Source organism: Podarcis erhardii (genome assembly GCF_964252035.2).
Source record: "Podarcis erhardii genome assembly, chromosome: 1".
Lineage (NCBI taxonomy): Eukaryota > Metazoa > Chordata > Lepidosauria > Squamata > Lacertidae > Podarcis > Podarcis erhardii.
In genome coordinates, this window is record NC_138497.1 from 95,062,074 (window position 1) to 95,080,527 (window position 18,454).

An 18,454-nucleotide genomic window follows, 5' to 3' on the forward strand; every position below is an offset into this window, starting at 1 on the left:
AACTCAGTTACAGCATTCACTCCTGAAACATATCACACACAATATCAGTACATGCCTGCAGCTCAGGGAATGAAACCTCTCAGACATGGCAACTCCAAAGGCTGCAGCACATCTTATGTGTGGCAGATGAACATTTATTACCCTGTGTACAGGCAGTGGGAAAGAACAGACAGTTTCACCTTTCTAGTGCACACACCACATTTTTGTGTGTACACAGAACATTTAGGCTGCTGTCTTATGCATGTTTACTTGGGAGCAACTCAGTGGAACTTAGTTCTAAGTATAAACAGGATTTCACTACTAATGTGTGAAGCAGCCCTTTTTTCTACTTTCAATTGTACCGTGTGGCCATATTTTTCAAAAGCTGAAAATCTGAAGTTGTACTAAGGAAACACATTTCACATTCAGAAGAGATTATTCAAATGTAGTTCCTGCAGAGAGACTGAAAAGAATGCCAGCTAGTGATAAAGCTAAACTGACGTTCAATAACAAGAATGAATTCTAAGGATGATACTCCAGGTCAGCTCTTAGCCCCTCAGTTCCTAAAAGTTCTTCTTCAAGAAACAGGATGCTGTCACCTTCTCTTGGAGACTAGGACTTTGCGTGTTGTGAAACAATGTTCTCCAGGCATATGGGATGGTTAAAGAGAAACACACCCATCCCCCATGAAACTATTCTGTTGAAATCCTAAGCACTTAAGACATGGAAGAGAAGGAATGGAATTTTCCACATCTTATAAATGAGCCCAACCAATTTGTTTGCATCCCACAGTTGGAACTATGGCACAGGGAACCAGCACAAAGGCAACTCCCAGAACAGAGGTGAGTCTAGTCAAGGTCAGGCACATGAGCTGGAGTTGTTGACCAACAGGAGCCAAGGCAAAGTACATAGAGGAAGAGAGATCTTTGGGAGCTGTTGTACCAGCAAAGGTCAGTCAGAGATTGAGATGCTAGTACAGATAGATAAACTCCTTCCTGATCAGCAGCTGACTGCATGATACACCTGATGCCTCCTCCTCTTGAGTAGGCTTGTCCTTCTGAAGCTACCTTGCAATCACTCCTTTGTCAATTCATTACCTACCACAGGGCTTGCCTTCATCTTAGTTCATGGGAGTTCGGCATGAAGGGGAAAGAGCCTGGGTCCATTTTACATGTGGTGCAGCAGCTCATCAGGGGCTCCAAGAGAGTCAGTGTGGTGTAAGAGTATTGGACCATGACTTGGGACACCAGGGTTCAAATCCCCACTCAGCCCTGAAGCTCGCTGTGTGACCTTAGGCCAGTCTCCATCACTTACCATAACCTACGTCACAAGGTTGTTGTGAGGCTGAAATGTGGAGGAGGAGAACTATGTACACCATCTTGAGCTTCTTGGAAGATAAAGGTGGTACATACATTTAACTAACTAACTAACTAACTAACTAATTAATAAGGTGTCCTCATTACCTGGAGAGTTGGGTTGTTTAGGGCACCCTTCAAGTGTGCTGGGGCTTTCTGCAGGGTCCTAAGCCACTTGCTCAAATTAATATGCACATTTTTGTTATTTTTATTTGGTTGAAAGTTGAAAAAGAAATAAAGAAGGTGTATTGTACGAGACCACAAGCTGGTAAGATTCGGTTTTTTCAGAGTGATGAGAACAAATTGGACAATGCTCAGGGTAACCCATGAAGACAATGTGCAGCATTTATAGTTACCATTACTGAGTATAATTTCTAAGAGAATTGTAGTTCAGCACCACTGTAACTTAAAGGTTGGCTTCAACCATAATTCCAAAAGCCTATGAGCTTCCAAAATCATGAAGCCAGATCACCCACTTACTTACTTGCTCGCTAGTAGTTTGGATCTTCTATTTATTTCTTATATTTATATCCTGCCTTTCTTCCCAAGAAGAACCCAAGGCAGCTACAAATTTCCTCCAGGAGCAACAGCCAATTTCCGCAGCACTGAGTGGCTAAGAGTGCCTCACTAATCACTACTTAGTCCAAGGCTGCAGTCTGAAAGACATTTACTTTTAAAGTAAAAATGCATAGGATCTGGCTCTAAGTGCAACTGATGTTCACTATTCAGCCTCAGTCTCTTGCCTTTGGGAAGTGGGTCGTCCATGTACAGTACTTGTTGCTGAGTCCATACTGGAGGAGACAGCACCAAGGATTTCTCATCTCTAGAACAGGTGTCTGAAGCCACCAAGTAAGCAGATCAGCAACAATGCTGTTTCCCTAGTGCAGGCAAGTCCAAAAGACAAACAAACAACACTGCGCAATCTTTTCGGCTAACTCATGGCTGTCTGATCAGATGCCAGTGTGACAGATCTTGTCTATCAGTTCAGATTTTCAAGCCCCGAAGGTCATCCCAGCAACTGTCAGTCAGAGCATTACAAATCTCAGGGGGTCCTCATCTGCAGGTGTGCATTACTCATTATTTATATGACAGTGTACATTCACATCATGCTTCACAGACAGTTCCCCTTGTTTTGCTACTTAAAAGCAGGCTGCAGCCTTGTCAGAAAAATATATATATTCACATCGTTGAACACACAAGTCAATTTATTAAAGTTTATACCCCACTAACCCAAAAAGGTTCTCATGAATTTAGTACAATGCAGTAAGAAATAGTGTTTCTGTGGAGGCTTGGAATGGTAGAAAGATGTAAATACTCAGAGACATGAAAGGAGGAGAGGTCACTGCTTTGGAAGGGCAAGTCTGAAGGAACACAGACATAAAAATAGAACAGGGGAGTTAAATGGAGAGAGAGAGAGAGAGAGAGAGAGAGAGAGAGAGAGGGAGAAAAGGAATGTTAGGTAATGTAAAAGCACACACGGTAACATGGAAAGGGGTTGGAAAAGCTCATATGAACAACTTGGACTCCATACATTAAAGCACTGGAGGAAGCCTCCCTCAAATGACAGCTGTCTTCTTCTTATGAAGCTAAGATTCAGATAAAAGTTATTTGAGAAAAGTTAGCCTCTAATTTTAAAATACCAATATTGGTTCTAGCTGTGTCACTTTAAAGCAACTAAACGGAAACTTGATTTTCAGGAAGTAGGATCTTAAGTAGGGCACCCATAAATCATTACAGAAGCACTGCAACCAAAAAATCCACAAGATGGAAACATAAGAAAAAGGTGGGTGGGGGTATCCCAGTGATTAGCAGCTCACTTACTGATGTCACAATCCACCCCACTACCCAATTATGAGCTGTTTTCAGAGATATAGGACAAAATGAATAAATAAGCTGAAGAGCTAGCCAGAAGAAAGGCAGCAGAGGAAAAGCAAACATGCCTGGCTCAGCACAGAATCACCAGGTAAGGGTCTTAAAACAGAAAGAACAAGGAATAAGAAACCTTAAAGACTTACACAGATTGTGGCATAAGCTTTCGTTTGCCAGAGCCCACTTGGTCAGATTGTTAAAGCAATCATCTTAAGAAACACCATGGAAAAAATAAACAGGTCATGGTAATAGGTTCAAGCTCATTTTGAAGCTCCCAGCTGAGAATGAGAAACTGGTGCAAAGGTTAAAGTACACTAGGTAGGACACTATCTACATCAGATAAACTAATATGCTACAGGCTCTGTGGCCTAACAAGATCAGTCTCAGCAGCTCAAACAACTAAAAATTCTTTATTAACTGGAACATGAGGTGCCTACAAACTGAATTTGGGGAACCAGTCAGAATCAAATGTCTTTCGCAAGTGGAAGCCAAGAGGAGTTTGTCAAAATAAAAATCAGAACAGAACATTGTACGTGAGGGAAGAGATACAAAATAAAATAGGAAAGGAGGAAAGGAAAGGCTGGGATTTTTGAAAGCATCAGAGAAAACTAGCCATCAACAAATTACGCAAACAAACCACCTTACTCATCAGAACAGCAGACACTTTCAATTTAATGGAAGCTCTGGCAAAGTGTCAACAGTCTAATCTCCATTAGGTCAATTATTACTACCTATAGAATTCTAATGCACCGTCCAATACCCTAATATGAAAAAACGCAGGGTTAAAAACTGGGAAACATTCAACAACTGTGTTAAGGAAACCAATATCCCGATTTTCATTTTCATGACTTGCAACAGTGCCACCCGCTTATGAAGGGCTAAACCACACATGTGATTTTGCCCAGAGAACATTGTAAGTATTATACAAATTCACTCTTTGGTCCCATAGTCATTTCCAGTAGTCCAATCACTTTAAAGTGAGCTAATGTACCCAGTCTGCCTTTCCCTATTTTACTTTTGAGCCAGGTTTGCAAGAATCCAACTGTATCAACTTAAACTGCAAGTTGATACACAGTGGGGCAAACAATCACATTTTTAAATTTACACTAACTGATGGGATCTGAACTGAGAAAGAGATAATTGGGTTCAGATGGATAGTGCAATGATAGCACCAGCTGTGGGGCAGTAAAAGAGGCAAAGTATCTAGGCATCATTAGGAAAAAGTCTGAAAATACAACACTTAGTATCATAATGCCCCAATATAAATCTATGGTGCAGTCAGATTGGGAAAACCATGTACCGCTGTAGTCACCCCATTTCCCAAAATGGACAGTGTAGAGCTGAAAAATGGCTTTGCTAAGAAGAAACACTAAAGCATTGGGGGCTTTTTAGTTTAGGGAAGAAAGACAAGCAAGGGCAAGGAGGAGCACTCAAGAAATGTATCAAATAATTAATGATATAGAGAAAATGGGGAGAGATAAATCTTTCTTCATCTTTCATAATACTGGAACACATGGGAAGTCAATGAGATTGATAGGCAGTAGGTTCCGGACAGAGAGAAACAAGTACTTATTCATGTAACGTTTACAGTATAAACCTTTGGAATTCGCTCTCAAGATGTGCTCACGGCCTCTGGCTTAGACGGATTCATGGAGGACCAGCCCATTACCAAGCTACTGCCTGTAGCGCAACTGAACTTCCAGGTTTAGAAACAATATACCAAGTTGCAAGAGGGCATAGATACAACAGGAGTGGGGAACAGGTATTGCCTTCATGTCCTCCTTGCAGCATTCCTAGAAGCTTCTGACTGGCCTAGCCGTGCAACCCAGCAGGACTCTTAACGACCTTAACATTGCCTCTCTTTTTACTGCCCCAACAGACAAATGTTATGCTATGTAGTTATGTTGGTGCCTAGAATTTCCAAACATTTTTAAACTACCCATGCCTATGTGCTTCTAACTTCATTTAGCTCATTGAAGTTTCTGAGTGTTCTGTAGAAGGGGGATTCTGATGAAAAGTACTGTCCAAAAATAGTGGCACTATGGAGTCACACCGCAGATCTAAGATGATGCCACAGGATGACAAATTAGTCCCAAGTTCAAAATGAAACAAAAGTTGAAAATCATGTTACATGCACACAGTATTCGCCTGGTCAAGTTAAAGATGACATCCTTTGATATTTGGTACATAGTGAATGTTTAGAACTTAACTATTTCTTTGTGCAATCTCCTGGCACTCCCATTTTACTTGCCAAAGAAGATGCCTACAATTTAGGGATTTTTTTAATCAAGAGTTTGAAATGGCTTAAGTTGGTGTGTACAGCATCTAGCTTTCACACCCACATAACCTGTGAAGTACAGGTTTAGGGAAGATAATCTAACCTGGTATGTGATGAAATGCCAGAACAGAGAGAGTATTATAGCATTTGTGGCTATATAACAACACTGTTATAACAACACTGTTAAGACTCAGCATCAGGAATGAAGAGTCTTTTCTTTAATCTAGGAGTCATATTGATAATTTAAAAAGCAGCCAGCAATCTTACACATGTCCTGTCATCTGTCCCTTTCCCATTCCTCATAGACAAACAGAACTGTAGTGCATTATCCCTGGGATAGCTCAGTTGGTACAGCATGAGACACTTAATCTTAGGTCATTGATTTGAGCCACATGCTGGGCAAAAGGCTGCAGGGGGTTGGACTAGATGACCCTTGTGATCCCTTCCAATTCAAAAATTCTATGATTCTATTATTCTACTTAGAGGGCTATCTTCTCCCATCTAAACTAATAAATAATCTGAACCTGCCTAAAAATACAAAAGGCACAAGAAGACTGCATGCACAGTTAAATTAGACCAACCTGTCTAATCTGCAATCTATCATGAGAAAACTGGAATGTTCTAAACATTAATAAATTCCAGAATATTTGTCCAAGTTGCCTGAAATTTGGCATGGAGTATCTATCTATACACTGAGTACCATATGACCAGATTTCAGACGGATCCATTACAAAGATGGTTGAAATATACAAGTTTCCCTTCTTAATAATTGTTGTGCTCCCTCATAATATCTGTTTTTTCCTTGTCTCTTCGAAGGAATTCTAAATTTAAGAAAATTGCAGGGGTCCTTCCTTCTTTTGTCAAAATGCATTGTGCCTTTATGAGTATATTACTTTTTAAATTACTACTTTAAATCCATCAGTTAAGGGTCAATCATCTTGAAAGACACAGTAAGTCCCTGATTCGAGTCTTTAGGGTGGAGCCTTTTCCCTAAGCAAAGATGGCTGCCACCAGAATAAGGGGAAAGCTGTTAAATGGCATGTAGATTACATAGCTCTAATGGCTAGACTAAAGCAAGACCACTTTCCATTTTCAATTGCCTTTTTTTTCATTGTCTCCCAGGGCAGAAGTAAGACTTGTGTGGGAAAGAGTGGGAATTAATGCCTCTCTTTACTATTAGTTTTCAGCTTTTTTGGGGGGGGGTAGCAGGGGGTGGGCATCCAGTTGCCAAATCATACCTACACTAAAATCCTGAATTTCTCCATTAATTTTTATGAGCTCTTCTCACTTCCATCCTAGAGGACTTAAAAAATGGCCACTGTAATGTAAACCTAGAAACTTTCTATATAACCTATGAGATTATTTTTCATATCTCTGCAGCATATTGGGGGAGTGGTACATATATGTGTATTTGTTGTAACTATGTACAGTGGGGTTAAGTGAGCTTTGTTTATCATTTCAAAAGAAAATGGGGAAGAAATAAAAAACAGATTATCATTTTGTTTTCTCCTCATGTGCTCCCACGCCTGCAGAAGCTTTAGTACATTAGAAAAGTCTCTATCCTTTTATTTCTGGCTGTCAATGTGCCTAAACTAAGACAGGCAGGCATGGGCATGCAAGCCAGTAACTTTTGTAAACTTGTATGCAACACTGCCAAACAGCACATCATATCACATACAAATCCAATGTAGATGTAATTCATTAAGGGCTCTACAATGGATATGTCATAGAAGCACAGACAGCAATTATGGCTTATCTGATACCTATAAGGTTCGCTTGCACCTTTCAGTAGCAAGCATTTCAGTCTAGCCAAATCTGAAAAGAAAAAGACATCCAGATCTGAGAGATCTTTGCCTGTTACTTTTTAATTTGATCCATTTTTTAAATATAATACAGCCCTCGAGTGCATGAATACCTGCATCATCCTTGATTCCCAAACATGCTGGCTGCGGCCAATGGGAATGGATTCCAACAAGAACTGGAGTGCAACGTATTCCCTATCCTATCCATGCCTTGCACTGAAATGGCAGTTGGTATTCAAGGCATTTCCCTTACCTATCCAAATATCCCATAAATTGAACCTGGGATCCTCCATGCGGAAAGCATAGTATAAGGGTGGGGAAGCCTCAGGTAGCCCTCCATGCCTCTTTGTCCAGCCTTGACACACTCCCTGTGGCTCATGTCCCCATAGGGCCATGCTCCACACCTTCCGTAAGCGCACTTGTCTCTCTATAATGTGCCCTTTAACCCTGACAATGTCTCCTGCTTGTAATGCATGCAGAGCTGTGTGGCTGTAGGTATGCAAAAAGTTCTGATTTTTGCATGACTGGAATGCAACCTACTGTACAAAGGTAAGATTTACAACCATTGCTCCACCACGTTTTGCTTCTGGCCCTGTGCACCACCGACCTTCAGGTTGAAAACAGTTCCTCCATCCTTAGCATATGCCCTACAGCTGAACTATAGGTCTCTGAGCAAAGCTTCTGGTGCCTGGTGCCTTCAGTATGTGTGTTACATTTCTCGAAAAAGGACTGGATGAGCATATTAAGAGGTAGCATGTTAATGTGTTACGCTTTGCTTTTCAGTCACAAGCTACATCATTTCCTTAAGAACCTTTGCAGTTGAAAGATCTCTTTGTCAAGGTCAGTACAGCTAGTTTTCAACATATGATCAAGCAAGTCCAAATAAGACGATTTAGATTATTTTTTTAAAAATAATGGAAATTACCATTAAAGCAGCCCTATTCAAGTATCATGCATATCTGGAAACAGAACACATTAGTGGGGAGACAAGCATATTAGCTTCATCCTTATCTGAAGCGGGGAAACTCCTATATGCTTCTAAACCCCAGCTGCAGGGAAACACAAGCAGAAAGAGTGCTGATGCACCCATGTCCTGTTTGCAGGCTTGCCACAGACACCTGGCTGACCACTGAAAGAACAGGATACTGGGCTAGATGAGTCTTTGGCCTGATGATGCAAGGATTTTCTTGTGTTCTGTGCTCACTGATGATCACATGCAATGTAGAACCTTGGGAAATGTGGGGAGCCTATGAGAGGAAAAGCACGTGGGTGGCAGTGGGTGGAACTAGCAACACATCCCTAAAATCCCTGCTTATGCGTTATAGATCTAGGTTTTACACCTGAGCAGGGTGTACCTAGCTCCACACCCAAATTCTCATAGTCCATTCTTTTAAAGTAGTAAATGCATAGCCCTTCTCGTTGCAAATAAAAAGCTTACAAATGCAAAGCATGTGGGCTGTGCACAACCAATGGCTTTTTAAAGAGCTGGATATGGTATTGTAGAGCTATCATTGCCACACTCTACCCCTCTCTATCACCAGTCGCGATTTTACTGCTTTCTGTAACATTTCAAGGAGATACATGGCAAAAGCTGTAACTAGCCCTCCGCAGTGTAGCTACCACAACTGCAACAGATATATGCATTTTTTATTGTGACAGTAGATGCCCATGAAAAATATCCCCTTTCCCTATCCCACCATACCTGGAGAAACTTTGGAAGCATTGTAATGTATTGTCTAAAAACAAATTTCTTGTTTAAGTAACAAAGGATATGTGCATATCCACAATGGCACACATTTGGTTCAGGTATGGGGAACCTGACTTAAATACCGTATTGGCCAACATATAAGCCACTCCCGAATATAAGCCGCACCTTTAAAATTCAAAGGGGGGGGGAGAAAAAAAAGACAATACCCAAATATAAGCCGCTCCCTTAAAATTCCGCAGGCACTCACACCCATTCCGTTTTACCGTATGCCTGTTTCAACAGTGATATCGTAAAAGCCCATTTTTGTAAGGTCGCAAACTTAAGATGCACTTTAACCTTTCACGGTCGGAATTTGGGGGAAAAGGGAGGCTTATATTCAGGCCAATACGGTATGACTGTCGAAGCCTCCCTATCTGGCTAGGCATCACACCCTCCTGAGCCATACCCCTCACCAGCCCTGATTAGCACCCTTCTGAAGTGTCTTTTCCTGGATGAATGTGTCCTTGAACTCTGATAATGCTTCTTGCTTACCTGGGTGGAGGACAGAGGGTGTGTGCATGCGAACAAACTAGCCTACTGTACAAATGTAACATCCACATTTATTGCTCTGCCCACTTTCCCCTCTGGCCCCACTCATCATTAGTCTGGGGCCCCGAAAGGGAATGTGGCCCTCAGGCTGGAAACGTTTCCCACCCCAGTGCAGTTAGTTTTAAAATGTATCTGTGATTATAAATGCAGAACGTGACACCACATACCTGCTCCTAAATTAAGAGTGTGATACTCCTATGGGACTGAACAGCAAGGATCCCTCGTTCCTGCCTATCATCAAAACAGCAAAATACATCTCTCTCTCTCTCTCTCTCTCTCTCCATTATTGGCTCCATTTGATGGCAATCAAACAACAACAAACACGTAGCTGTGTTACAGACCCAGTGTGGGATGGATTTGAGTGCTATACAAATGAAATACATAGTGAATTAACCACTTCCCAGCCCTAATTAAATTAGCTCTACACCACTCTCTCCCCCCCTTCCCCTATTCTAGCATCTAAAATAAATAAAAAAATCCAGAGGTTGCAAAGAAACCAAAGTTCTGCAGTCAAGAAGGTACAGCAAGTAAGGAAATGTGTCTAGTTTAGCACAACTTTATAAAGTTTTTGAAGCTTTAGTGCTGCAGTGTGTGGGCTGCAGTGTATGAAGTCAAGATTAAGAAACATTACTTGCTATGTGATCTATCTGCATGGCTTATTTCCTATTTTGTAACCACTGTTCCCTCATGCATTGTATCCTTCTGGGATGTTCCAAGTCAAAACTGGACAGTGAAAGAAAATTTCTGACTACCATTATTTGTCCGAAAAAGGCAAACGTTATCTTCAAAGCTGGTATAAAAGTTACCTTTCAAAGAAAGCTGATTTCCAAAACATTATAAACTAGCAGAATTGGAGCAACCTGGACTCCCAGATGAGGCTCATGATAATGAAAAGTTGTAGTTTACAGATAGGACCAAGCCTGAATCCAAGAGTAGACTCTTTAAGTAGGCTGATTTTACATAGCTCATTATTTACTTGGGAGATTTCTCCTGCTTTGTTTCCTCCCTCTGTAAGTGTGGGAGCAACAAAACACAATCCATGGCTTAGTATTATGTCTAAAGTGGGAGATCATAGTTTGGTTTGCTTAAACTTACTAGAATTGCTCAGTCTCAGGTTCATGTATCTACCATTTTTACTCTTCTCCTCCAATGCAACCATGAGAAGTTGGGAAGCAGTGTTTCGATTTTAAACTAATTGCAGTTTGTAATTTTGTCCAAACTGTGGTTAGTTTAAACCAGCACCCCAGATTTTGTTGAACTCAAATCAGCTCTGACTACTGGTCATGGCTGGGGTTGATGGGAGTGGGAGTCTAACATCTGGAGTTACAAAAGTTAGCCCCCCTGGTTTGAATTTCAGTTTGTCAAAACAAGTCAAGATCAAGTTGTGGTTTGTGATCCTGACTTGTTGGAGCAAACCATAGTTAAATCAGCAGTCCCTGCTTTGGATGAAACACAGTTGGTTTAAAATGAAAGTGGATACTTCCAATTTCCTGCTTATAGCTTCATGTTCAATTGAGGAGGGGAGGGGAGGAGGAAGCAGGTTTGTGTATGGAATTCTAAACTATAATCTGTCTGAACCAGGTGAATGCCAAGAACTAAGTCATTGGTTTCATTTTGTCATGTATGAAATCATTTACCATGTTCAAAGAAAATTCTAATAGCTTCAAGGAGTAACGTGCTGGCAACTTAGGAGGAGAAAGTGTAATGTAACATTAGAAGTGAAAATTCGAAGTGACATGCTTTAGGGGAGTTGAAGCTGGTGCTTAGCAATGTCCTGACATTTTAAAAAAACAACAACATTCCCTAAACATACTTTCTCACAATTGCTTTAAAAAGAAAACACAATGACAAGGTATTTAAGGAGCATCAAAGTAGATACATTTAGTGAATTCATTGGGGTTTATTTTCTAGTACGAACGGATATGATTACACAATTGATGTATAGAACGCCTGCAATTCACAAATCAATCTTATGGGAAACTGCCTTATACCAGGTCTATTGAGCTCAGCATTGTTGACTAGACCAGATATTAACTGACTGTAAATATTAAAAATCAACTGAATGTGAAATAATGAAATGCCTGTATGGGGATGATGTGTATTCATTTTTGTTTCCTTACATCAAGGAACAGGACATATAGTAATATCTAGAAAGAAACAAAATAGCTATTTTGCACAAGCCTCAGTGTTATTTCACACACTGGGAGAAATTCAGTGTTACGCTTTCCTTTCCTGACTGTTCCATCAGTGGAAGCATTTCTACATTTATCTACTATATATTTTGGAAAGTTCCTTGCATTTGGACACCTCTTAAGATATCATAACCAAATTTTGCATAACCATTTCTGATATCAAGGAGCAGGGTTTCTCTATGTTTGGATATAACTGATGCCACTTTGAATCAGAATGGGAGACTGAATCTTTCAAAACTGCACTGATTTTAATTACTGATTTCAAAATTGTACTGATTTGGGGGGGCTTCTTAGAATTCCCAAGCAACCCTGGGTACAAAGCTGCTATTTTTAGGTATGTAGGCAACTCTCAACTAACTCTGGGGTTATGTTCCGGGAATAGCGCCTAAAATCAAAATCATATATAGTCAAACACACTGGCAGTTCCACCCGCCATTGAACCCAGTGTTTTTAATCTCAGATGCCCGCCCCCTTTCCATTTTTTTTAATTGGTAAATGAGTGAAGCTGAATGCACACTAGTTAAAAGCATGTAATTTGTGAGTTACCTGTATACCCAAATATGTAAGCAGCTCTTGCCAAGGGACAATTTAAACATTTGTCAAAGCACTAAATGCTTTAAAGTACAACCCAAAGGAGCGCAATGGTAAACAGGCAGAAGAACGCAGTTCCACCACATGTGTCCACTGAGTATTCCGGCATATTTAGAAACGTAAATTCCAGCACATCACATTTTACTGTGTTATCATTCCAAAGCCCTTCAGAATACAAAATAAAACACTTGCAACTTTAGGGTTAGGCCTCTGTGGTGAAAAGTTCAGCTGCACCAGAAACTTTACCAGATGCACATCGGATGGTTTTAGGTGTATGCTTCCCATTTCTCAATACTCCCCCCTCCCCCCTAAAGAAAGAACCACCACCCACTTAAGATACCAACAAGTCAGTCCCCACTAGGCTTCAGCAGAGATACTCACCTATACTGCCAGCTTTTGGTAGTGCTTCCTCCTCTGCTACTGCTGATCCCACCACTGCTGATGCCACTACTACTGCTGCTCTTGCTTGTGCAGTTCTGGGCTGGGATCAAAATCTCCAGCTTGCCTTCACTTTCAGACACTTTCATCGCTGTCGGTGGCGCTGCCGGAGCCGTAGACACAGGCTCCGCACTTTGCATGGTGGAGCCTGTTGGGCCCCTGCCCACCCAAGGGTGGGAGAGTGCAACAAGCCAAGTCAACAAGGGCTTGAGGAAAACTTTTGTTATCAAGGCTGTCAAGTATCCTTAGAAAAAAACGAGGGGTCACTCTGGAGTAGAACTTTTGTGAATGGGGCCAAATGTGGGCCAGAGATGGAGCACGTCTGTGGAAATAAGCTCGAATGACAGCTTTGAAGGGGGGAAAGGGAGAATATGGAGGGGGAAAGAGCCAGGTCTGGGGAAAAGGCCAGGGATCCAACAGAAGAGTTTCCTGAACACCCAGAGAATGAATCGGGAGCAGGGCAGCCAGCTGCGTTGGCAACGTCCAGGCACCCGCTCCCAAGGCGTGTTTAAACCGGGGGAGCAGCTCCGCGCACCTCAGTATCCCATGGGAGGGCAGAAGTGGGGTGGTGGGGAGGCAGCGGGAAATTCCTCAATTGTTCAGAGAGGCGGGATGCTGGCGCCGAAAGGAGGGCGGCCGCCTGGGGTTTGTACCTCCTTCCCCCAGAGGCTGCCTGCCTGCCTGCCTGCCTGGGGCTGGTCTCTCACCATGAACCGCAAACGCCCCTCCTGCAGCCCCCTCCCTCACTCGGCCAGGCTCCGTCTTCCAGGGTTGGCGGCGGCGGCTCGCAGCCCACACGAACCGAGGGCAGCAGCAGCAGCAGCAGCAGCAGTGGCGGAGCCGCTCCCACCCCTTCCGGGTCAGGCTTAGCCGCTCCCCGCCGCCTTCGTCCCTGTTTCTCCGCCCCGTGAAGGCCGAGGGCGGGCGTGAGCGCTGGCGGCGCCATCTTTGTTAAGGGAAACGGGGGAGGGATGCCCTGACAGGAAGGAGGAGCTGGCAGTAATAATAACAATAATTAATAAATAATAACGAACAATGATAATAATACCTGCCTAAAACACCAGAAGGCAAACATAAAGGGCCTTTAAATCAAACACTGTTTGCTTGTTTGTTTGTTTGTTTGTTTGTTGTCCTCTTATTTCTGTGGAAGAAACCGAACTTGGAGCAAGGGTGTGACTCAGCTGCACGCCAGCGCGCCCTCTGAGTCCACTTCTGGGTGTGTGGAGATCTATCTATTTTCACACAGCCTCTTATATTTTAGTTCTCGTCTGCTCCGTATTGTTCACGACGTTCTTTGCAGCCCCAGCAGCTCCAGTCTGCTGCAGCAAAATAAAAACAAAGGGCTTGTGACCACTTTTTAGCCCGAACCAGACTAAACCCGTTGAAATTAATGGGCATGGCTAACTTAAGTCCATTCGTTTAAATAGCGTGCTCTAACTTAGCTGGCTGCAACCCAATGGATTTTGTGGCATCTAAAAAGGCTAGCCAATTAGAGGGCTTCGATAATAGATTCGGGTGGCACGCGTATTTATGGAAGAACAAAAGGAAAGTACACAAGGGGTTTGCAAATCACATTTTTAGAGGGCCGCTAATCGAAGTTTGGGAAAGATATCAAAATCTGTTAGAGCCGAAAACACCACATTGGCTTTCACCTCTCGAAGTAATGAGTATAAAAACCACTAATATGAGAAGCAATTGGGCAACTTATGATCAGCTACTAACTAAGGTTGAAGGGAAATGGAAGCTAAAACCGTATGAGCAAACAAAGGAACATGTTTACGATTGGCTACATCACCATCAGGTGAATCAGATGTTTAGTAAAGATATCAAAGAAAGAGGTTATGCAGATAAAGACTCAAAATTCCAGACAGAAATAATAAATAATAAAGTGAAAATTATATCTAAGATATATAGGATGCTGTTGGACTGGAATTTAGGCGACGAGGAAGTCAAATCGGTGATGATCCATTGGTCAAGGGATATAGGTCATAGTATACAGTTTGAGGATTGGGAGAAACTTTGGAAGGAGGGGGTAAACTTTACGGCGTGTACTTCGATAAGGGAAAACGTTATGAAGATGTTTTATAGGTGGTACTTGACACCCATGAAATTATCAAAAATGTATAAGGTGGATAATAAGTGCTGGAGATGTAAAGACATAGAGGGCTCCTTCTACCATATGTGGTGGGAGTGCAGAAGGGTGAAACAATTTTGGGAGAAAGTACACACTGAATTGAAGAAGATATTAAAGTACACGTTCATAAAGAAACCAGAAATCTTTCTTCTAGGGATATTAGGACAAGAGATAAAAAAGGAAGATCGCAGATTGGTATACTATGCGGTTACGGCAGCAAGGGTAGTATTAGCCCAGAAGTGGAAACTACGGGAAACCCCAACGGTGGAGGAGTGGAGATCTAAGTTGTCGGATTACGCAGAGTTGGATAGATTAACAGGAAAAGTTAGATACATAAGAGACCAAGTGTTCACCAAAGATTGGGAAAAGTATGTAGATTATCTGGAATGTATTAGTGAAGGGCAAATAACGCTAAAGGGATTTAGAGACGCACTGTGAAAGACTAAGAGTTATTGTGCAAAGCAAACAGGAATTAGGAATCGGTATAATGACAATATAAGTAATGAAACGTGTAATTTTATTTATTGCTTCGAATGATTTACGGACAGGCTGAAGGAAGTCCCGTAAGAGACGACTATGTTATATGGATGATATGGAAATGATAATTGCTGTTTATTATTTTTAATTTTTCTTTTCTGTGTATTTTCTTTGTATTTGTGTGTTACCTTGTGTGTTTTTTTGGAAATAACTAATAAAAAAGAATAAGAGGGGGGAAAAAGGCTAGCCAATTGTGACATATAAGACTTTTTGGACCAGAACATGCTTGATTGAAGCTAAACTTATATTTTAAAAAGCCAAATTATTCTGTTCTTTTCAGCTAAAGATAAAGCCAATTTAAATATGAAAGACAAGCGTAGAAGAGCCTATTGATATTTTCTGGGCCCATAGAGTTGGTGGAAGTTGTCTAAGCCATCTGGAAGGTACCACCAGTGTCTACACTCTTGTTGTTTAGTCGTTTAGTCGTGTCTGACTCTTAGTGACCCCATGGACCAGAGCACGCCAGGCACTCCTGTCTTCCACTGTCTCCCGCAGTTTGGTCAAACACATGTTGGTAGCTTCGAGAACACTGTCCAACCATCTCGTCCTCTGACGTCCCCTTCTCCTTGTGCCCTCAATATTTCCCAACATCAGGGTCTTTTCCAGAGAGTCGAGTCTTCTCATGTGGTGGCCAAAGTATTGAAGCCTCAGCTTCAGGATCTGTCCTTCCAGTGAGCACTCAGGGCTGATTTCTTTAAGAATGGATAGGTTTGATCTTCTTGCAGTCCATGGGACTCTCAAGAGTCTTCTCCAGCACCATAATTCAAAAGCATCAATTATTTGATGATCATCCTTCTTTACGGTCCAGCTCTCACTTCCATACATCACTACTGGAAAAACCAAAACTTTAACTATACGGACCTTTGTCTACACTCTTATATTGCCCTAAAAGTTCAGCCATTCCTATATGCTACTCAGTAAGACAAAGCCATGGATCTTGCTGCCTTGGGATGCTACCTATGCTGCAAAAACACAGTGGACAGTCACAGATGGATAAGTATTCATCATTCATCCCTGTGTCACACTGCATGGCTTTTCATTACGCACAATGCCTGCTATACTTGATGAAATAGGTTGTTCCCTATGAGATCTAAACCAACTGAGACTGCTATACTAAACATACTCCCTAGAGAGTAAGCCTGTTTATAGACAATGGAGCTTACTTCCTAGTAAAATGCACACAGTTGTGCTGTTAGTCTCTGTGATGTCCTAGTATAGGAGTGGGGAACCTATAGGCATTCAGGCATTATTGCATTTCAGTTTCCTATCAGCCCCAGTCCGGGTTGTCAATAATAAGGGATTCTGGGAGCTGAATGCATCTGTATCCAACACCTGGAAGGTCACAGGTTCCCTACCCTGCATCTAGTGATTTTCCTCCTATAAAAATATGCATACTTTTGGCTTGCAATACACTAGAAATAAAGGCTCTTTCACAAGGCAGCAAGAGAAGAGTCCTGGCTGGATACCGACAGTTTCCATTGTGAGCATGACAGCTGCTTTCCATATGATGGTTGTTAACATTCTTTGCCTTTCAGGTTTCAAATATTATATATGTGCAATATATAATATTGATGTACATTATAATATAATATAATATAATATAATATAATATAATATAATATAATATAATATAATATAATATAATATAATATAATATAATATAATATAATATAATATAATATAATATACAGTATACTAGATTGGCTAACAGATTCTAATAGACAAGGCATTAGAAAACTTTGAACTTTTAATATAAAAAGTGAAATAACTATCTGTAATTATATGTTCACGTAAGGGCTTCTTGATTACAAAAATTAAGTTATTTCTTTGCATATGCATAGTATGTGTCTTCCCTAACAGGCTACTTTCAAATCTTCCAGCAATAGGTGCGGTCTGTTCTTTAATAGTTCCCCAGCATTAATATTTAGGCAAACACAATAACATAAAATGAATCAAGTCTTACACCTGAAACACACTAAAACCAAAAGAGAATTGTAGATTGATTTTACAGTATTTAGCTGCTGTTTCCCTCTAGTGACCAAACTAAATACTACATGTGAAAGAAGAGAAGCCAGTACAATGTCAAACACCTGTTTTTTAATGGTGATGATGAAACGTCTTTCTTATCTTAAGTTTTACCAAATTATGATACACAAAATTCACATAATTCTCACGTTAAGAGATAGGTGAACCACCACACCTCTACCATATGATGTGACAGGTTACATGTTTCAAGCGGAGGATGTGGCTGGGTTACAAAGTATTGATTTACATGACACTTGATACTAGTTGGTTAACATACGTAGTTTATGCCCTGAAATGCTGCAGCCAAAGGGATTGTTCAGCTGTTGGGAAGGGTTTTCATTAGTGCTCCTGCCTTCTATTCACATAGGAAACATAAAAAGAGGGTTACCTCTTTCCAGCACAGCTGGGCACTCGAACTTTGGCAGAGAATTATGTTTTTAATATCTTCTACCACACACAAGATGAATAAGGTCAGGCCATCTTGGATGACATGTGATGCCAGTCTTATAATAGGTTCAGTCAACTTTGCCCTATCATCTTTCAGGGAGTGCATTCAGTTGCATGCACCCCCTCCCCTTATTATTCATTCACAACACTTTATAATCCAGGGAAACATAAAAATACATTGAAAATACTGACCTTAACTGAATGGTTAGTGGCCACAAATATTCAGCTCCCTCCATGGCTCCTGGTGTTCTACAGTACATAGTAATATCTACTAGATGGATTCTGATTTTCTTGATCACTGGAAAACCAAGCGCATATGCTGGTCCTGATTATGTACAGGTCATACTTGCAATCTTTCTCTTTAAAATGTATGTTAGTAATTTGTATCAGGTAGTCAATTCAGGTTTATTCCGAATGGGTTCGCTGAAGCTTTAAACAAACAGCAGACAGCTGGGTGCCTCAAACAAACCACATGTAGCTTTGAAAGTGTAGGTAGCAAACTTAACACACC

At 41.2% G+C, this 18,454-nt stretch overlaps 2 protein-coding genes across 5 annotated transcripts in view; one reads left to right on the plus strand and one right to left on the minus strand.

Annotated features, from left to right (window-relative positions):
* OSBPL11 (oxysterol binding protein like 11) overlaps positions 1-13,624 on the minus strand; it is a 44,126-nt gene extending 30,502 nt beyond the window's left edge. The window contains exon 1 of one of the 2 annotated variants that reach the window (XM_081871615.1): positions 12,744-13,624. In XM_081871615.1, coding sequence (XP_081727741.1) covers positions 12,744-12,940 — 197 coding nt within the window. In that variant the 5' untranslated portion in view covers positions 12,941-13,624. Of the gene's footprint in view, positions 1-3,349; positions 3,422-12,743 lie in introns of those variants that run through there. The other variant, XM_081871616.1, reaches the window with a different exon arrangement.
* The window catches only part of LOC309348145 (glycerol-3-phosphate dehydrogenase 1-like protein), a 30,922-nt gene continuing 15,657 nt past the window's right edge, over positions 3,190-18,454 (plus strand). For all 3 annotated transcript variants that reach the window (XM_081873202.1, XM_081873201.1, XM_081873203.1), the window contains exons 1-2: positions 3,190-3,297; positions 8,067-8,123. The gene's annotated coding sequence lies outside the window, so the exon portion shown is untranslated. The remainder of the gene's footprint in view (positions 3,298-8,066; positions 8,124-18,454) is intronic.